The sequence below is a fragment of the Echiichthys vipera genome, assembly GCF_963691815.1.
Source record: "Echiichthys vipera genome assembly, chromosome: 7".
Classification (NCBI taxonomy): Eukaryota; Metazoa; Chordata; class Actinopteri; order Perciformes; family Trachinidae; genus Echiichthys; species Echiichthys vipera.
This window is the reverse complement of record NC_139832.1, coordinates 33,231,545-33,253,947: the sequence shown is the minus strand read 5'-3', so window position 1 is coordinate 33,253,947 and position 22,403 is coordinate 33,231,545. Positions and strand designations below refer to the sequence as shown.

Below are 22,403 nucleotides of genomic sequence, written 5' to 3'. Positions count from 1 at the left end.
GAGTTGTTTCTTTATTGATTCTGTATTGTGTCATTCTAATCTTAATGTGTAAAGTGTTTTGGAAAGCGGTATACAAATAAAGTTTTTTCCTCCCTACTTTATCAGAGCCTATTAGCCTGGGAATCAAGACTCACATCTGGAAAGACATAGGGTCTATGAGGGATGGACCTTCCCAACTCAAAGGGTGGCACCAACACATGCATTTCAAAACACTACTGCATGTGACTGGATAGCACTAGGGGTGGGCATAAAAACGATTCATGTAAAATCGCGATTCCTATCTTCTAAGATTCCTAATCGATTCATAACTTCCAAAGATCAATTTTTAAAAACTCTTTTCCGTTTCACGATGGGCACTTCTCGGCTTCCGTAGTACACTGTTGCAGGAAGCTACTGGCTAGGGTTTGGGAGCACTTTGGATTTGACAACCTCCAGGGAAGGAGAAGCTGAATATGACTCATTCAATATGCAAGGTTTTCAAAAGGAAAGTCAAGTACTTCGGCAACACATTAATGCCCAGTGTGGTCAAGAGAGCTGTCATTCACTTCTGTGTAGTCAAACCTACTAGCCCTACATTTGTAGTGCATCTGTATTCTGACAGTTATGGTGAATTCATTTAAACTGTTTAGAGGAGCTGACATGAAGGTAAACAGTTTACTGTCTTTCTGTCTCACTCTGCAGTATAAAACGCTGACATGAAGGTAAACACTTTACTGTCATTCTGTCTCACTCTGCAGTATAAAACTGACATGAAGGTAAACACTTTACTGTCATTCTGTCTCACTCTGCAGTATAAAACTGACATGAAGGTAAACACTTTACTGTCATTCTGTCTCACTCTGCAGTATAAAACTCTAACATGAAGGTAAACACTTTACTGTCATTCTGTCTCACTGCAGTATAAAACTCAGACAGAATGACAGTAAAGTGTTTACCTTCATGTCACACTCTGCAGTATAAAACTCTGACATGAAGGTAAACACTTTACTGTCATTCTGTCTCACTCTGCAGTATAAAACTCTGACATGAGGGTAAACACTTTACTGTCATTCTGTCTCACTCTGCAGTATAAAACTGACATGAAGGTAAACACTTTACTGTCATTCTGTCTCACTCTGCAGTATAAAACTCTGACATGAAGGTAAAAACTTTACTGTCATTCTGTCTCACTGCAGTATAAAACTCTGACATGAAGGTAAACACTTTACTGTCATTCTGTCTCACTGCAGTATAAAACTCTGACATGAAGGTAAACACTTTACTGTCATTCTGTCTCACTCTGCAGTATAAAACTCTGACATGAAGGTAAACACTTTACTGTCATTCTGTCTCACTCTGCAGTCTAAAACTCTGACATGAAAATTGTGGAAGTTTAGCATGACTAAATTACATTTGGTCATAGATTTGCCTTTGTGTGTTTACATTATTGCAAACAGTTGATACCTTTATCAAAAAAGTATAATCTAATGTGTTCATGCCATAATTAGGGTTGGAGTAATTCCTGAAGCATGTACTAATCCAAAAATTGATTTTGAATAGAGAATCATGTTGAATCGAATTGTGACACCAAGAATCGGAATCGAATCAAATTGTGAGCCACCCAAAGATTCCCATCCCTAGACAGCACTATGACCAACTAGGACCAATCAGAGAAATGAAAAAGGTGACGTATCTTGACAACTTTGATGGCGCAGCACCGTCGTCATCGGTTACGCCCACCCATAACAGACAGTACGATTTGATTGGTGAGTTGGGATTTTCTGATTGTTAATGAGCTCCAACGGTGTGTGCCGGGAGACAGCCGCAGAGCAAAGTGAACTTTGTTGGCGGTGCGTCTGGATTTCCGGTTGAACAGCCTTCAGCGTAATGAGGGGGGAACATTGTTTAGTGAGAGGTTCTCATCTAACTGTCAAAAGAATTAGGAAACTGTGCATTGCACAGAAAGTTTTGCTGCTCAGCGCTTAAATACTCGGCCCACAAGGAAGCGGTATATAGACAGTCCCTTCAGTGGCGTGTGGACACTGGTGTCACAGCCTGTGTGTGGAATATGTTTTACTTCATGTTGCCTGTCAATAAATAAACAGTTGTCAATTCATGATACTTTCTCATCTCTTAATTTTAATACTTTAATACAATTTTGTTAAGAAAAGTTGAATAAATAAACTATGCTACATGATAAATAGAAGGCTTAAAACAGACCCTGTGATCTGCTAATACTGCTTCCAGGGATAGGCGATCAGCCCCAGAAACTTAGACTTAGACTTAGACAAACTTTATTGTCATTCACACACATTTTCATGTATACAAACGAAATTCCGTTGCAAGGCTCCAGAAACCACCAAAAAATATACAATATAAAAGGTAAATATAACATATAAAAGGAGGCAAGATATAGACATATCTACAACAAATAAAATGTAAAATAAAATATAAAATAAAATAAAATATAAAATAAAATAAAATATAATATAGCATCTAAGTTGACAGAGTTGACAGCTGTTTGAAGTGAGTATTAGCAGCAGAATATTAAGTATAAATAATAAATAAACAGTGAACGGTGTAGTGAACAGTGAATATAAACAGAGAGTAACAGAATGGAATGAGGTAGTGCATAGTGTCCAAGTAAAGTGACGCAGTGTCCAGTAAAGTGACGAGTGTGTGTGTGTGTGTGTGTGTGGGGGGGGGGGGGTTATTTGGAGTTTAAAAGTCTTATTGCGTGGGGGATGAAGCTGTTGTGGAGTCTGGATGTTCTGCTCTTGAAGCTGCTGAACCTCTTACCAGAGGGCAGCAGGGAGAACAGAACATGATGGGGGTGAGAGGGGTCAGGCAGCGTCTGCGTGCAGTCTCGTGGATAGCAGGAAGAGCTGTACAGATGAGACCCTCCGCTGTTCTCACCACTCTTTCTACACGTTTCCAGTCCGAGGCGTTGCAGGCCCCAGACCAGACAGAGATGCAGCTGGTTAAAATGCTCTCTATTGTCCCTTTGTAGAAGGTGGTGACAATGGGAGGGGGAAGGAATGCTCTTCTCATCCGACGCAGAAAGTGCAGACGCTGCTGTGCTCTCTTCACGAGAGCAGAGGTGTGAAGGGACCAGGTCAAAGTGTCGGTGATCTGCACCCCCAGGAATCTGGTGCTACTGACCCGCTCCACTGCGGCGTTGTTGATGAGGAGGGGGGTGTGACTGGGCTGTTTTTTCCTGAAGTCAACGACGATCTCTTTTGTTTTGTTGACATTCAGGATCAAATTGTTCATGTCACACCAGTCCACCAGATGTTTCACCTCCTCTCTGTAGGCCAGTTCGTCGTCGTCCCTGATGAGGCCCACCACTGTCGTGTCGTCCGCATACTTAATGATGTGGTTCGTGCTGAACCTGGCACGGCAGTCATGGGTCATCAGGGTGAAGAGCAGTGGGCTCAGGACACAGCCCTGGGGGGAGCCTGTGCTGAGGGAGATGATGCTGGAGGTGTTTCTGCCGACCCGCATAGACTGGGGCCTGTCTGTGAGGAAATCTAGCAGCCAGTTACAAAGGGGGGTGTTGAGTCCAAGGGGGGCCAGTTTGCTCACCAGATGCTGGGGGATGATCGTGTTAAATGCTGAGCTGAAGTCCAGAAACAGCATACGCACATGGGTGTTATTCCTCTCCAGATGATCCAGGCTCAGGTGGAGTGTAGAGGAGATGGCGTCCTCTGTGGAGCGATTGGAGCGGTAAGCAAACTGGAGCGGGTCAAAAGAGGAGGGGAGTTTGGAGATGATGTGGTCCTTCACCAGCCTCTCGAAGCACTTCATCATGATTGGAGTCAGTGCAACAGGGCGGTAATCATTGAGGGATGAGATTGTGGGTTTTTTGGGCACAGGTATGATGGTGGCAGTCTTAAAACAGGAAGGGACGACAGCAAGTGACAGCGAGGTGTTGAATAGATCCGTAAGGACGTGAGCCAGCTGGTCAGCACAGTCTTTGAACACCCGACCCGGTATGTTATCAGGGCCCGCTGCCTTCCGCGCGTTGACTCTACTCAGTGTCCTCCGGACCTCAGCTGTCTCAAGTCTGAGTGCCTGTTCATCGGGGTGAGGTGGGGATTTCCTCGCAGGAGTGTGGTTACAAGCTTCAAACCGACCAAAGTAGAAGTTGAGCTCGTTGAGGAAGTCTGTGTTGTCGTCGCAGGGTAGAGGAGCAGCTTTGTAGTCGGTGATGGTCTGGATGCCTTTCCACATGCGCCTGGTGTTTGTCGGGTCGTGGAAGAATCCCTGGATTCTCTGACCATAGGCACGTTTAGCTGTTCTGATGGCACGGTTCAGGTTGGCTCTGGCTGATCTGAGCGCCTCACCGTCCCCGGACTTGAACGCTACATTCCGTGCCCTCAGCTTAGCACGTACATCATTGGTCATCCAGGGTTTCTGATTAGCCCGTGTGGTGACAGTCTTAGTGGCAGAGACATCCTCCATGCATTTCTGGATGTAAGCCGACACAGATTCAGCATACTCCTCCACATCGATGGTGTTGTCTACAGTTGCAGCTGTCTTAAAGATTTCCCAGTCTGTGCACTCAAAACAGTCCTGTAGTGCTGACACAGATCCCTCAGGCCAGACCCTCACCTGCTTCACAGTGGGTTGTCCTCTGGTGAGCAGGGGCCTGTATGCAGGAATTAGAATAACAGAGAGATGGTCTGATGAGCCAAGGTGGGGGGGGGGGGGGGGGGGGGCTGCCTTGTATGCTGCCTTGATGTTGGTGTAGGCTTTGTCTAGTGTGTTTGAGCCTCTGGTTGCAAAGTCCACATGCTGATGGAAATGGGGGAGAACTGTCTTCATGTTGGCCTGATAAAAGTCCCCGGCAACAATGAAGACACCCTCTGGATGTGTAGTTTGCAAGTCACTGATGGAGCGGTAGAGCACACTCAGAGCCTCCTTGGTGTTAGCACTTGGGGGGATGTAAACAGCAGTGATGATGATGGTGGTGAACTCCCTGGGCATATAAAACGGTCTACATTTTATAGCCAGAAGTTCAATGTCCGGAGAGCAATAACTCCCGGAGCATCCTTAAACTTATAGTCTCTACCTTATACAACCTGTTAAAATCTGATCATTTTGGATCCTTGGTTGGTGGATTTGCAGCAGGGATTGCTTCCTATTGGTCAGTGTGACTACCATGAATGAGAGCAGTAAGCTGGGCACATGTCTGCAACTACCAATATAAACCCTGCAACTGAGCGCCCACACACAGCTAAGCTTCCTCGTGCCTCAGCCACTCATTATTCTTACACACACACGTACGCACGCACGTACGCACGCACACAAGCCAGTACTATTTCCATGCATTATGTAATACAGTGCTGTAATGCAGTCCTAGTGCTCTCCATGTAGAAGGCAAGAAACCATGTTCACATTTTGTTCAGTATCTTCTTGGATGTTATGAACTATTGATGATTTCATCAAATAACCAAAGCCTCGGAAACAGCTGACATAGTTCTCTTTGTATATTGAAAACTACAACTGGTGAAAATGTACTACTTAGTAACTAGTTAGTAGTTTAGTTTATTTTGAACAACTACTTAGGGGCTGTTGGGGTCATTTATTTCAGCATGTCAGGGCTGAAGCTCTAGAACCTTATTAAACCCTGAACTTAAGTGAGTCGATGATGATGATGATGCAGGAATGTGACTAAAACTACAGGTTTTCATACCAGCAATCATCAGCAAACTGTTCGATTTTGCTTGAGTTGTGAAATTAATCATTAAAAACTAATCTCAGAATTTCACACAGAGGTAAATAATGTCTCTAAAGACTTTTTCACACATGCATCTCAAACCTGAAATTATCTAGACATTCCCCGGTTGGAATGTATGTGAGAATGCAAATGTCTGAATCAGTCAGAGCGGGCATCCAACAGACTTTTCCTGTACAAAGTCTGTTTAATCTCTGAGTGAGCCCATGAGTGAATAGAGCTGCTCATTCTCTGGTGTAGTCAGAGCAAGAGGCAGGCATTTAGATGCTGTTTCTCATCAGAAGAAAACAAACCTTGGACAGAGAGAAGAAGCAGCTTGATTTAAACAAACACAACTGTAATGTCTAACAGAAGAGACGACAAGATTGAGGAACTTGTGTTGGTAAGGAATGACAGCCAAATCATCAGACAAATTCAAATTTCATGTCCTTCCTCAGAGTATTTCCAGTCAGTGAAAACACATCTGACACAAAGAATCTCCAGATTCTCCAGACCTTGTTCTGAGTTCATATGTGAAAACAGCTTAAGGTAACAACTTTCTGTAGCAAGTGAGGCTAATGTCAGTGTTGACCAACATCATGATATTGAACAGATTATAAAGTGAATAATGAGTGCGTTACAGACCTATCCAGGTTGTAGAGGGTGTGTGAGTTTCTGACAATGGTCTCCACTCCAAACTCTTGGGCCATCTTGATGATAGCCCCATCCCTCTCTTTCCCATATGGCTCTGAGTCATATTCAAATGTCAACCTCGTCACTTTCCATTCCTGCAGTGAGGCAGAGAAAGAAAAACAGAATCAAAGCGAGAGAAAGAATGAAAGAATGAGGGAAAGACAGAAATAATTATTAGCAAGGCAGAGAGACAAGATAAACGGTTTCAACATTCTTTCAACCATAATTTCAATGGTTAAACATCCCATTAAATGTCAATGACAGTTGTCATATAATTTGGAGAAGTTACTGTAGAACACTGAAAATCCCTCCATTTTCATGTTGGAATTTAACCGACCTTCACAATAATGGGAGGTAGAGTGGGTCGACCTCCATTCGAAAGATCGGCGGTTCAAACCCCAGCTCCCCCTGTCCACATGTCGAAGTGTCCTTGGGCAAGACACTGAACCCTGAATAGCTCCTCGTGCTGTGCATGGGTGTGTAAATATGGTGTGAATGGTTAGCTTAGATGGTATGTAGATGTCCACTGCCATCAGTGTGAATGGGTGAATATGACAAGTGTGAAAGCACCTTTAGTAGTCAGAAGACTAGAAAGGCGCTATATAAGTACAAGTCCATTTACCATTTACCAATATTCCCAATTGATGTTGATGTTTTGGTAGAAGTGGATCAATGTCATTTTCTAACTCAAACCCTAACACTAAAACATAGCCATAGGTGTTAAATATAACCTTGCCTTGATAACAACTCTAACCCTAACCATCACTGGACCAGGTGCCTAAACCTAACATCTCTGGACCCTGTCCTATTGGACTCTTACGAGTCCTAATACACTTTTATCCCCATTACCTAACCCAAAAAATGGCTACTAAAGATGGAAGAAGATATGGACGAGATGGAAAAGTCATCTAAACTTAATGTCACAGGAACTAAGTAAGGTGGCAGAACAACAGATTTCCTGTGTTTACTTGATGAGGTGCGTCAACTAAAGGCTGTGATCAATCTGTGTCAAAGACAAGAAGATTGAAGAGCTTGAATGAAGAGTAGAATATTTGGAACAGTACACAGGGATTGATGATCTATTGGAGTCTGGAATTGAGACAGACCGCACCTATGCACGGACAAGTCATACTTTTATTTTGTTGTGTTGTGAAATCTATAAAGGTGAATTCTTGTGTGTTGGTGGCAAAGAAAGTGTGAATACACCAAATTCAAATTTTGAGTTAGTAGACTGTAAAAAAACAGGAAGTGCTGACCAATCAAAACAGATTGGGCTTTTAAAGACACAGGAGCTGCAACAGAGTGTCTCAGACTGACAGAGGGTGAATACCATAGAATGTATAAAAAATGGACGGAGTGTCTCCGTCGAGGTCCGTTTTCTCAACTTGATCCAATTGTACTCGCCAATAGGAGTTGCCATCATGTCGGACTTTGACTCCGCCTTATTTCCTCTTACCAAAAAAGGGCAATGATGCAACGTTGGGAAAGGGAGATACGTCCATCTGGGTGACGCATACTGAATTAGCAACATTAGCACCACCGCCCAGGAGTTAGGCTTACAGAACACCTTACTAGATAAACAGGAGTGAAAGTCATTGTTGAGGTTTTTTACTGGGACTGGCAGGTAATGGGAGTCATTTTTTAATTTCCTGTGTCTCTAGCTAAGATTACACCGGCTCTCATAATCATTTTATTATGAAGGACTGAAGTATGTTCCTGAATGTGTTGACAATTGCTCCAGTGTTTACGGCGAGGAGATCGGAGCGTCCCAGTAGGGCCAAGGGTAGCACACTGCTAACGGTAATTCACCGATGTTAGCGTCTTTTTGACGTCTACTGTAAACACAAAGCTAAATCGGGCCGTTAAAACAATATATGGTTACAAAAGTAAGAAGTTAGACTTTAGTTTAAAGCAATTACATAAATGTAAAACATTACACGAGCATTCATATTTCTAGGTTAAACAGAAGATTTGATAGAATTTAAAAACTGTCTGACTGGTGACATAAATCCATTACGTAGTGCTGTTCTAAGATACTCAAGCAATCTAACGTTAATAAATAAACTGACCACAACCATAAAGACACACTACTATAATAGCAAATGTAATGTTTAGGTGACATTTACCCACACTGGTAAAATAATATCAGGACGTGGTGGCTAATTTACATTTCTTATCAACTTATCATAACACATCGGTTACAGTTCTAGCAGGTCTGACTATCGCTATTGTAGTAGGTTTTGTTCAGAAATACCGGATTTCATGGCTTATTGTTGTTTCGAAGATTAAAGCTAAGCTAATATTAGCTAACACAACGATACAGCTTCTGTGGCCTTATATCTAACGTTAATTATAGCTCTTAGTATATCAAACTATTATAGGTGGTTGTTCTGTATTTTTCCATATAATAATAATAATAATAATAATAACAATAATAATAATAATAATAATGGTACTCTGTCACTTGGGGTTCCTGAATGTTTACCATAGCTATGGCAACAACAACAAGCTAGTGTTTCAACAACAATAGGCCATAAAGATAGATACGGGACTTTTGAACAAAACTAGTCCCAACTCCCAACAGTCAAACCCTCAGGACCTTAACCAGGTGTTGTCACAAGTTCAAATATCAAAGAAGAAGCAGAAATCCCTCTCTGACACAGCAGCATCCTCACAGCTGCTTTACTGGGGAAATGGAAACATACGTTCTGAGAATATGAAATGTTTTTTTTGTTTTTCTCTTCTAGTGATTTTAGATTTTATTATCATAACTAGAAAACGAAAATCAAATAAAACGCCTTGTAATTAAATTTACATAATTACGTAAAAATGTACGTACGTTTTTTAATATCCGTTTGTGAATTGAAAATCCAATGACCAAAAGATACACGGACCCACCACCCAGTGTCATGGAGATATGACCGAAACATACAGACTAGAATGTTCTTTTGTCCCAGGCCTTAAACAGGTTTAATAATGCTGCGAAAACAGCCTGTTTAACATGGGGGTCAATGAGAAACAGCTCTATTATAAAACCTGCTAGTGGACACTCAAAGAACTGCAGTTTTGTGCACTTCCTGATTGGATCATCAGGATTCTGTGGTGGGGCCTTGGTGAATACAGGTGCAGCAGCCATGAGCAGTATGACAAAATAATGTTGTTGTTTTTTTACTTTAAAGCATGTAAACATATTCTAGTAGAAACACAAAATACATGTAAGAACCTAAAAAAAGAGTGTAATAGGCCCCCTTAAAGCAGCTACAATGGATTTATTTTATCATAATAATGTATTAAATGACAATGTAAAATTATTTACCAATGCTCATTGTGATGCTGTCAGACAGTGGAGCATTTAGCAGCTAAAAGGACCAGATACTTCCCCAAGGCGTTAATAGAGTCCAAACACAGAGCTTAAAGGGGAGTGAACGTTGGAACTACATCCACAAGGCAGATAGAAACTCTCCAAAGGAAGGATTATGTTGCTGCAGGTGTATATAAGCAACTGTTTGCTGACAAGTTCACCCACAAACTTCCAAAGGTGATATGTCAATGATGTGTTCACAACTTGTTGCTGATGCCCCCAAGTGTCAAAATAATCTGTTATTTTAGGTTTAATAAACCTGCATCTGTTTTACTCCATCTTTACTAAATTCACTCTACTTAAAGAGTGTTTGTGCAGCCAGTTAAATTAAGTTAAATATAAGAATTTTCCTGACCTTTTCACATAGAATACAATTTATTTAGTTTTGCTGTCATAGAAGCCAAAGTACTAAAGTATAATAGTAAACCGTTAGGGACAATATGACCTAGAAATTATTTATTGGCACATCACATTTTTTCATTACTTCTCATCAGTAACAATATTTGTAAATATTTAATTAAATAAATAAAAACAGAATAAATGCAATATAGATAAGCAGCAGAAAATTGATGGATCAACAGGGCTCCAGACTGCGACTAAAATTTGAGAGTATAAATCTGCAGTATAAAACTCTGACATGAAGGTAAACACTTTACTGTCATTCTGTCTCACTCTGCAGTATAAAACTCTGACATGAAGGTAAACACTTTACTGTCATTCTGTCTCACTCTGCAGTATAAAACTGACATGAAGGTAAACACTTTACTGTCATTCTGTCTCACTCTGCAGTATAAAACTCTGACATGAAGGTAAACACTTTACTGTCATTCTGTCTCACTCTGCAGTATAAAACTCTGACATGAAGGTAAACACTTTACTGTCATTCTGTCTCACTGCAGTATAAAACTCTGACATGAAGGTAAACACTTTACTGCCATTCTGTCTGACTCTGCAGTATAAAACTCTAACTTGCAGAGAGGAGATGAAGTATTGGCTTTACATGAACACGCCAATGTTTCCAACAACTAAATTCACTTCAGGTGCATTCTAGATGACCTCAGGTATCTTTTCAAAAACTTACAGAACTTTTCACCGTGGAATATTAGACCAAAATGCCCACGGATATTTACTGTACAGTAATTACTTAACATTATGTTAAAAGTTAATTAAAATTAAATCACTCTCCAATCACTAATTCTGAGTGTATGGTATATGTTTTTATATTGTACTGTCATGACAGCGATGGTGCTGTTTGTTTACCTTCTATGTTGCATCTTCAAAAGTACACAATAAAAATTAATTGTGAATTTGAAACAGCACGTTGTAATTCCTGCATCTATTCTCAAAGTATTTATTAGTAATACAGTGAAAATGAGTAGAAATGGGAATATTTGGTTAGCATATTTATTTACAGTGTGTCGTAAATTTCAGTTGGGGGCCACAGTGCTCCTAGTGAAGAAAGTTAGTCTGGAGCCCTGATTAACCAATTAAAAATGATGAATGATGATGAATGATTTTAGTTTATTCTAACACACTGGTGGATCTAGGTTTGATAGCTAGCAGTAGTGACCAAGTCCACAACAGGTCTGAGGTGCTAGCTGAAAAAATTATCATACTTTTAGTTCATAGGTGAATGTCTCCTGCCAGCCCACAATCAGATACAAAAACACTTTATAACCAACATTATTGTGTAGAGTATCACCAAAGTCTTTATTCCTACTGCTTTCAAGCAGCCTTTAGACGGAGCATTTCATTTGTTTGTAAAATGACCCAGTGTTGACTTCCTGTTTAATGAGGTAGAGAGCGGACGTGCGAGCGGGGAGCTCCAGCTAAACTTTTCATTTATTTTTCTAGTCTACCAATTTAACAGTGCTTCTCCTAGGACTGACTCGCACATTACTCACAGGTATGGAAGCCTTTGTCAAGACCTTGCAGTCCCAAGCCACGGTACTCCTGGAACGTGTGATTGCTAATATTGGTGTACTGCCGCCCCCCAGCTATATCCTTTTATTTTACGCCTATTGAACATTGAAGACACATATGCAGATACAGGAGCCCTATCTGCTCGGCAAGTGTTTAGGTCAAAGATTAATGTCAGTCCCGCTGCTAGTTCTTGTTCTTAGAACAAGCTTAGGGAGGTTTCGGTGTGTTTATTTGTTCCCTGTTTTCAGGGACAAAGCTTCCACTCCAGCTTTAGCAGCAAAGCAAGGGGCACAGCGCTCTGATCCATAAGAAAATACAGTTTTGCCCAACCAATGTTATAGCTGACCACCAAGACCGGTTTGTTATAGTACCAGGCTCCCTTGGTAATGTACCTTTTGTTCTTGTTAATCTCTATGCACCTAATTGGGACGGTGAGGCATTTATTAGGAAAGTTATCTCACTTCTACCAGACTTAACTTCTCACCACTTAATTTTAGGGGGCAACCTCAATTGTTAGACAAATCCTGCCCACGACAGGATTCTCCTTCTAAAATGGCTAAAGCAATTTCAATGTTTATGGATCAAATAGGAGGTGTGGGTCCATGGCACTTTCTTTATCCTGATAAAAGACAATTTTCTTTTAACTCTCATATCCATAAAACATTCTCGAGAATCAATTACTTTTACATTGACAATTATTTTCTCCCTGCTGTCAATAGCATTGAATATTCAACCATAGTGGTATCCGACCATGCTCCAATACTACTCGATCTTTCGTTTACACTTTTACAAAAGACACTTCCTCCGTGGAGGCTGAATTGCACATTGCTTAACGATGACGACTTTTTTATTACCAACAAGTCTAATCTCATATCCCCATCTCTTCTGTGGGAGACATTTGAGGTGGTAGTCCAAGGAGAGATTATATCTTACTCTGCAAAACTAAATAAACTTAAAAAACAAAAACAGGAACAACTCATGGAAAGCATAGCAGAATTGGACAGAAAACTGTCAACTTGTCCATCTTCTGAATTGGACAAGGAGAGACAAAACTTCAAATGGACTATAACTTGCTGTCGACAATAGAAACTGAAAAATGACTCTTACGATCACGTGGATTTCTTTACGAGCACGGTAAGAAGGCAGGAGGCCATCTGTCGCGCCAAATTAAAAGCTGATCAATATCCCAACAAATTAACGATAATGCCTAAGGTAATCTGTCATAAATTAACCCTTTAAAACATTTTACTCTGAACTATATACTTCACAATTCCCAACCGACAAAACAAACATGATGAGTTTCCTGGATAACCTAAATTTTCCGCCCATATCCTCTACTCAGTAGAGCGGAATGGATCGACCCTTAGAATTTAGTGAAATAGCAGACTTAATCAAAGTAATGCAAAGTGGCAAGGCCCCTGGCCCAGACGGCTACCCTATAGAGTTTATCCAAAAAATTGCTGATAAATCCCTCTTCTTTTAGACATGTTCCAATGACTCTCTGGACTGGGGAGCTCTGCCTCAAACCCAAGGGTATGTATATATTTGTTTTTTTCTCTCTCTTTTAATTTCTCTATGTACTTTTTTATTTGCTTGTCTGTTTGCGGTGAGAGGAGGGATGTGTGTTATTGCGGATCTATAGGAAATTATGTAGGATTGGGAGGGAATAAGTTGTGGTTGTTTTTGGAAAAGGGTATTTAAAAAGCAGTCCTTGTTTTTCATTGTATGTACTTTTGCCTTACTAATGAATAAAAATATTACTAAAAATATATATTTTTTAAAAGACAGTGTTTCTGCAGACCAGGAAAAATAAATATATTGTGTGATTCAGGACCCTTTGGTGTTTGCATGGTCTTAGTTTTGGTCTCTGAAAGACACAGAGTGGACGGGTGGGGGGGCAGGAATACAGACCTTAAAAAGCCTTGGAAAAACATCAGTAGGCTGCCCTCTGACTACAAACAATCTGGAATTGAGCTTCTTCAGACTGATGTCCAGGTCCCCCAGAGCCTCCAGCAGGAACCTGCACAAAGACACACAAGGAGAATATAATTCATTAAAAGTCATTCGAAAAAAATCTGAAAGGAAAAACTGGATAGCACACCATTTCAGCAGTGGTGCAAAGTAATTAAGTAAGCTATCTCCAATTTACAATGCTGCCCTTTCATCCCTTCAGGAGATTCAACAATCTAACCTCAAAGAACAACTGTTCACAAATGGCCTCCTGTGACTCCAACGACTGTCGTAAAGACTCAATAGAGCACTAACGAAGTCGAAACCAACATCCCACCAAACGACTGTCACTCCAACGACGGTCGTTGGCACTTGGAGCACAAAGGGTTCCAGTGAAATAATCGGCCTTGTGAGAGGTTAAATACCTGGATCTCCACACCAGTTATTTGGACCAGTCCCAGGCTGGTCAATTGCATACATGAACTGATGAAGCCTCTTGGATGAGAGGTGAAACGTCTTCCTAGACAAATAACCAAGTCCAGTTGCTTTTGACTGAAATTGCTTTGGGGATAAGTAAGCTACATTTAGTACTGCACTTAAGTTTAATTTTGGGATACTTTACTTTTTCTGTTACTTTATTCTTGTACATTACACTTCAGAGCCAAATATTGTACTTTTTACTCAACTACATTTATTTCATAACTTTATTTACTGGTTTCTTTGCATAGTAATACAATATATTTCCAAAACCTTAATTATAGGGTTGCACTAGGGCTGAGCTATATGACCAACATCTCATATCAAGATATAGGTCATTTCATATCCCGATAACGATATACACAAAAGATCAAAATTAGAAAAACAAATAAAAAATACTGTTAATCTTATATTGTTCAGAATTTGACAGAATATCCAATGAGGCTATATCACTGCATGCTTTTTAAAATGTGTGTGTGTGTTGAAGGCAATAATAAGTTTACTATTTAAACAATTCAAAGTAGTGCATAAAATTCTACCCGACACACGTGTTTCACAGGTTTCAAAGACAAATAGATTAATTTAGAAAATTAATTAACGATAGATATTATCAGGAAGAGCGAGTTGCTCCCTCCCTTACCGTAATGTTGTGTGCACACCAAACGCGAATGGCGTGAATACAATCACATCAGACGCTTGTATAGCGTCGCTTGCTCAGTTTTGTCACAATTTTTATCATTGCTTCATTTGCGTCTATCACAGGTAGCAGCCGAAGCGGCTAACTAACTGAAGTTAACCCTCGGCTCAGCCTACTCTGCTGTTGTGCTAAATGTGAAGTTATGCTAGTGTAACAGGGATCTGAATGCTTCTAAAAGAACAGAACGTGATGGCCTGCACCCTAACCTGGAAGGGTCAAGACTTTTGTCTGCAAACATTGACCTGACTATCGAGTCCTGCACCTCCACCACCTCCTGACAAAAACCCAGTGTTGGGATCAGGATGCAGAGTCAGAGTTTAATTCACCTCTCTGCGCTGCCCTTACCGCAAGCACACAGCAAGCATAGCTGCAGTCTTACACAACTCTCCGCGCGCTCTGTGGATCACTTTACAGCTCAGTATCCTATACAAACGCTGTGTGCCCCACGATCATCTACATTAATTAAATCAAAAATGAACAGAAGAAGAGCTATACAGAAAAACTTGATACAAATCAACACCAAATCTGCAATAATGCAACAAAATCAGAGAATAAAATGTGGACTTTTAAACATCAGATCTCTGTCATCTAAAGCTGTATTAATAAATGATCTGATATCAGATAACCATATTGATGTTCTCTGTCTGACTGAAACCTGGCTGCATCCCGGAGAATATGTTGGCCTAAATGAATCCATTCCTCCCAGTCATATTAATACTCATATTCCTCGAGGCAGTGGTCGAGGAGGAGGCGTTGCAGCTATTTAACCTGGAAAACTGTGCAGCCGATTATACTTGTTATAGTGTACCCAACTCTGAATTTCTATCTGAATTCTCAGAGTTTCTGTCAAATTTAGTCCTTAAAACTAATAATAAAGTAATCATTGTAGGAGATTTTAATATTCATGTGGATGTTGTTAATAATAGCCTTAGTACCGCGTTTATCTCTCTATTAGATTCGATTGGTTTTAGTCAGTGTGTACATAAACCTACTCACTGTTTCAACCTTGTTTTGGATTATGGTGTGGAAATCAATGACTTAATAGTCTTTTCACAGAATCCTATTTTATCAGACCATTATTTAATAACTTTTGATTTCATATTACCGGACCACTCACCTCTGGGCAAAAGTTTCTGCACTAGATGTTTATCTGATTGTGCTGTAACTAAATTTAAGGAAGCAAATCCATCTACATTTACTTTATTGCCTTATCCTAATATTCAAGATTCCTGCACTAACGTTAGTTTCTCTGAAATTGATCATTTTGTTGACAGTGTTGCTTGCTCACTAAGAAAAACACTCGACTCTGTTGCTCCGTTAAAAAAGAAGAAAATAAAACAGAGGAAGTTAGCTCCATGGTATAACTCACAAACCCGTGAACTAAAACAAATATCGCAAAAATTAGAAAGTAAATGGCGCTCTACTAAATTGGAGGAATCTCGCTTAGCTTGGCATGAAAGTCTAAAGACATATAGGAAGGCCCTCCGTAATGCCAGAGCTGCCTATTACTCATCTTTAGTAGAGGAGAATAAGAACAATCCTAGAGCCACAGCTCTATTGAGCCATGTATTCCTATAACCCTCAGTAGTAACGACTTCATGACCTTCTTTAATGACAAAATTATAACTATTCGAGACAAAATCAAGTCGCTTGGCACCAATTTTTCATCAAACCCAGGAACCTTAGAAACTGTATGACCTGATATTTTCTTGGACAGCTTTTCTACAGTTGACCATAACAAATTAAACTCTACTATTTCAGCATCAAAGCCTTCTACTTGTCTCCTAGACTCTATTCCAACTAGGTTACTCAAAGAAGTGCTACCTTTAGTTGACACTCCTGTATTAGATATGATTAACATGTCTTTATTAGCAGGTTATGTACCACAGTCTTTTAAAGTAGCTGTAATTAAACCTCTCCTTAAAAAGCCCAGTCTTGATCCAGAGGTACTAGCCAACTATAGACCTATATCTAACCTTCCCTTTCTCTCTAAGATCCTCGAGAAATTAGTTGCCAATCAGCTGTGCGACTTTTTACATAATAATGAGTTACTTGAGGACTTCCAGTCAGGATTTAGAGCGAATCATAGCACTGAGACAGCACTGGTAAAAATTACTAACGACCTTCTAGTAGCTTCAGACAAAGGACTTGTCTCTTTGCTTGTCTTACTAGATCTTAGTGCTGCCTTCGACACTATTGACCATCACATCCTGCTACAGAGACTAGAGCATCTGATCGGCATTAAAGGAACCGCACTGAGCTGGTTTAAGTCATATTTATCAGATAGATCTCAGTTTGTATATGTTAACGACAAATCCTCCATGCACACTAAAGTCAGTCACGGAGTCCCACAGGGCTCTGTCCTTGGACCGATTCTATTCTCCTTATATATGCTTCCCTTAGGAAATATTATAAGGAAGCACTCCATAAATTTTCATTGTTATGCTGATGATACACAATTCTATTTATCGATCAAACCAGATGAAACCCATCAGTTAGATAAACTTCAAATGTGCATTAAGGAAATAAAAAGCTGGATGACCTGAAACTTTCTGATGTTAAACTCAGATAAAACTGAAGTCATTGTGCTTTGCCCCGAAGGCCTCTGAAACTCAATAACTAAAAATATTGTTACTCTGGGTGATGTTGTGTTGTCCTCAAGCACCACAGTACGAAATCTGGGTGTTATTTTTGATCAGGATATGTCCTTCGATTCTCACATAAAATTAACAACAAGGAATGCATATTTTCACCTGCGTAATATTGTGAAAACTAGGAACATTATGTCTCAGAAAGATGCAGAAAAATTAGTCCATGCATTTGTTACTTCTAGGCTGGACGACTGCAACTCCTTATTATCAGGCTGCTCCAATAAGTCTCCAGTTGGTCCAAAATGCTGCAGCTCGTGTACAAACTAAAACAAATCGAAGAGAACATATTTCTCCTGTATAAGCTTCTTTGCACTGGCTACCTGTAAAATCTAGAATAGAATTTAAAATCCTTCTCCTTACCTATAAAGCTCTTATTGGTCTGGCCCCGTCGTATCTTAAAGAGCTCATAGTACCGTATCACCCAACTAGATCACTGCGCTCAGAAAATGCAGGGCTACTTGTCGTTCCTAGAGTCTCCAAAAATAGAAGGGGAGGCAGAGCCTTCAGCTACCAAGCTTCTCTCTTGTGGAACCAACTCCCAAGTGTTATTCGGGAGGCAGACACTGTCCCCATATTTAAGAGTAAACTTAAAACTTTCCTTTTTGATAAAGCTTACAGCTAGGGTTTACGAGCTCTCAGCTATGTTGCTGTTGTTATTCTTAAAGCTGCGTCCGTTCAGTTTAATGATGCTGCTATAAGCCTAGTCTGCAAGTGGAAATATTACCTTTCCTAATACTCTGAGATTCTCTCCTCTCTATGTCATTCATGTCTCATCAATGCATGTTATTAATTCAACTTCTTCCCCGGAGTTGTTAGTGCTTTCTCATCTCGCAGGTCTCTGCTGATCGTGGTGGTGCCTACTGCCATAGTCCTGTGGATCACTGCTGATGGTGGTAGTGCCTGCTGCCTTGGTCCTGTGTATCAGGTCCCTGCTGATGGTGGTGGTGCCCGCTGCCGTAGTCCTGTGTGCTAGTCTCTGCTGGTGCTGGTGGTGCCTGCTGCCCTGGTCCTGTGTGTAGGTCTCTGCTGACGGTGGTAGTGTCTGCTGCCTTGGTCCTGTGTATCAGGTCCCTGCTGATGGTGGTGGTGCCTGCTGCCCTGGTCCTGCGCGCACGTCTCGGCTGATGGTGTTGATGCCTGCTGCTGTGGACCTGAGTGTATGTCTCTGCTGATCGTGGTGGTGCTTGCTGCCGTGGTCCTGTGTGCTGGTCCCTGTTGATGGTGGTGGTGCCTGCTGCCCTGGTCCTGTGTGCAGGTCTCTGCTGATCGTGGTGGTGCCTGCTGCCGTGGCCCTGCATGACGCTTCCTGCTACTTCAATAACTATTAGTCATTTATTCTGTCACTAGTTTTATAAATTATAACTTATAAATTATAAAATTTGTATCCATAAAAACACCATCAGTGGTATGTCTTGCTGTATCGTAGCTGCTATTGCCCCTACTCATCATTTTGTCATAATTATTTTCATTTTCATGTTCTGTCACCTTGGATGTGCGTGTTCCTGCTGTTCTGCTATGCAGACTGCCATAACATGTGGGTCATGTTCACATTACTATAGATATTGTTATAGTTACTGTTACTCGCTGGCTGCTTGCATCTTTGGAAGTGTGTCAGTCGCTCTGTCTTTTGTTTATCTTTGAGTTTCTCTCTTTCTCTCTCCTTTTCTTCCTCCCCAACCGGTCAAGACAGATGGCCGTCCTCCACAGAGCTGGGTCTGTCCAACGTTCCTGCCTGTTATAGGGAAGGTTTTCGTTGCCACCGTACTCTATGGGGGAATTGCTGGGTCTATGCCTACTCTGTAAAGTGTCCTGAGATAACTTTGGTTATGATTTGGCACTATAAATAAAATTGAATTGAATTGAAATGAGCTCTCAGATGAAGTGTGTGGCTCTTAAAAGAGCCGTTGTAGTGAGATCAGGCCGTCAGTGATTCAATCTCTGAAGCCGTACAGGTGCTGCCCAGTCTCCTCCTCAGCTTCACTCTTCACTGACGGCTTTCTTCTTCTTCTGGATTTCCGGCAGAATAGTCTTAAATAGTCTTGTCTTATTGGCTCCACTCGCACTGCCTCCGCCTGAATCACATGTCATCGAGCCATTTACAGTGATTTTCAATGTTTCATTCCCCAATTTTACCCCTTTCCCAAATTGGAAAAGTTTTCTAACTTTGCATGTCCCTTCGGTCGGATCCAAAATTCTATTTTTTGGGTGGTTGCACATGGTCGACGCAAAATCTCTGCCCCACACACATGAAAATCAGTACACATATGTATCATACCCAGTATGGGAAAGAAGTCTCTTGCCATCATGACCTCAACGCAGGAAGTCAGCCATTTAGTTTTTAATTTATTCAGATCAAAACAAACTCCTCACACAGATTTCCCCCCGCTCAACTTCAAACTTGCTACAGGGTTATCTACAGACTGAGCTGAGCTTAAGTTGTGCTCTGTAAGTCAGTAGGTCAAAGGGCGTGGCTGCTAGGGCTCAACAAACTTTTGTTGCTCGCCATCTACATCCGAATGTGCCTCACGCCCACATACTTGGTCCAATCAACTTCAAATTTGCTGGACATGGTGAAGGCTCCGCCCTGATTTGCCCGATTTATTAATATCCCACTTTACTCATACCGCCCCCCCAGTGGAAAAAAATTTCATTCCACTTCGAAGACATGCAGAACAAGTTGGTGTAGCTACATTTTTAATGCTGTAAAGCTACGAGTGATGGCGTCCGTGTGGCAACACAATTCCTCACCAAGAAAATACATTTGACTTTTAAATGTCTTTAATAAACTCGTATCATCATGAAAATTAAGATACAAGCTGAGGCATCCCTGACATGCCTCAGGCCCCACAGTTGCGTAGGAGAGCGAGGGCCCGTTCATCGCCGCTTGCGGCTTTAATTAGTCACAAAACCATGTCAATATATTTAGTTTCATGATCCTTTATTATAAATTTAGGAGCAACAATGATGTAAACTGGACTTTCATTAAATTAGACTCTTGCTACAGGTTGTAAAAGTGGTAGAAAACTAAGTTACTTGTGTTTTTTCATTGTAGCCCTGGAACTTTTTGAGGATACAGTGCTGCAGAACTATGATTAATGGGCTTATCCAAATATTTTGAAAATATAAGACATTTCTTTTTCAAATTCACAGTGTGTACACATTCTAAAGGACAGAATGTGATTATTACAGAAACTATTTTACAGATCATCTCTCTACGTTATCTTTGATCATGAGATGTCCTTCGGTTCTCACATAAAACGAACAAGGACTGCATATTTTCACCTGTGTAATATTGTGAACATTGTGTCTCAGAAAGATACCTCTCCTGTATTTGCTTCTTTGCACTGGCTACCTGTAAAATCTAGAATAGAATTTAAAATCCTTCTCCTTACATACAAAGCTCTTATTGGTCAGGCTCCGTCGTATCTTAAAGAGCTCATAGTACCGTATTATCCGACTAGATGGCTGCGCTCTAAGAATGCAGGGCTACTTGTCGTTCCTAGAGTCTCCAAAAGTAGAATGGGAGGCAGAGCCTTCAGCTACCAAGCTCCTCTCCTGTGGAACCAACTCCCAAGTGTTATTTGGGAGGCAGACACCATCCCCATATTCAAAACTTAAAACTTTCCTCTTTGATAAAGCTCATAGTTAGGGCTTACTAGCACTTAGCTATGCTGTTATAGGCCTAGTCTGCCGGGGGATAATACATTCCTGATACTCTGAACTTCTCTCCTGTATCATTCATGTCTCATTAATGCATGTTACTAATTCAGTGCCATGAAAGTGAAACTATAGTTCTAAATATACCGTCAGCTATTGTCAAGGAAAGATACAAACAAAACTAGGGCTGCAACGATTCGTCGGCGTTGTCGACAAAAATCGATAATAGAAATTGTCGACAATGAATTCCATTGTCGACATTCGTCGCTAGACGTGTTTTTCCAACGGAGTGAGGCATCTCACTTCATTACAATCTCTGCCGAGTCGCACATGCGCAATAGCATCTCTGACGAGCGGTAACGCACACAGAAATGGCGGTGTCCAGCACAGCAGCTGCGCGCACGAAAACTTCCAAAGTTTGGGAGCATTTTAGCCTGGATACGGCGGATAAAAAGATTACTTGCAAGGTTTGCAAAGCAGACCTTGCAAGTAATCTAGCCAAAAACAATGACCCTCTCAGCTGGTGGAGAGAAAATGAGGGGCGTTTTCCCACACTGTCAAACCTAGCAAGATCTCTTCTGTGCATTCCTGCAACATCCACCCCGGCAGAGCGAATCTTCTCAGCAGCAGGAAATATCTGCTCCCAGAAGAGAGCAAGCCTCACACGAGACCATGTGGATATGCTGACTTTTCTTAAGTATGAATAAACTGAACGACATAGCCTGAGCCTCATGTTGATTTTAAACCTGGTCTGTCCACCATGACAGGTTTGTGTCCAGATTGTATCACACAGTCCATGTTTTCAACTTGAATTTGGACAACTCTGAATGCTTTTTCAGCTGTGTATCTACAAATGTCAGTTGTTAAAACCATTAGATTTCAGACTGTTGAGAATTGTAAATTTATTTTACAACTGAATGCACTTCACAAAATGCACTTCATATTTTTTTTATTTATTGTTTTACTGCTGCTAATGTGCCCTTGGTTTACAGGAAAGAAATGTTTACTTGATTTTAATTTATTATTTATTTTTTATAAAACACATTTGCCTGTCCTTGGACAGAGGTTTATTTATTTATGGATTTATGGCCTATCAGCAGCAAAGTTGAATAAAATATGCATTTTTCATTGAAGTACCCACCTTTCTTGGGTTTATTATCATTTGCCACATAATAGCAAACTCATGCTAAATTTAAGAAAAAATTAATAATTATCCGATTAGTCGACTAATCGTTTCAATAGTCGGTGACTAGTCGACTATTAAAATAGTCGTTAGTTGCAGCCCTAAACAAAACA

At 40.8% G+C, this 22,403-nt stretch overlaps 1 protein-coding gene across 1 annotated transcript in view; it reads right to left on the bottom strand.

Moving 5' to 3' along the window:
* cry2 (cryptochrome circadian regulator 2) overlaps positions 1–22,403 on the bottom strand; it is a 44,923-nt gene that overhangs the window by 14,224 nt on the left and 8,296 nt on the right. Inside the window, exons 2-3 of the mRNA XM_083916500.1 lie at positions 13,587–13,695; positions 6,344–6,486 (exon numbers count right to left, since the gene is read on the bottom strand). Of these exons, the coding sequence (XP_083772626.1) occupies positions 6,344–6,486; positions 13,587–13,695 (252 nt within the window). The remainder of the gene's footprint in view (positions 1–6,343; positions 6,487–13,586; positions 13,696–22,403) is intronic.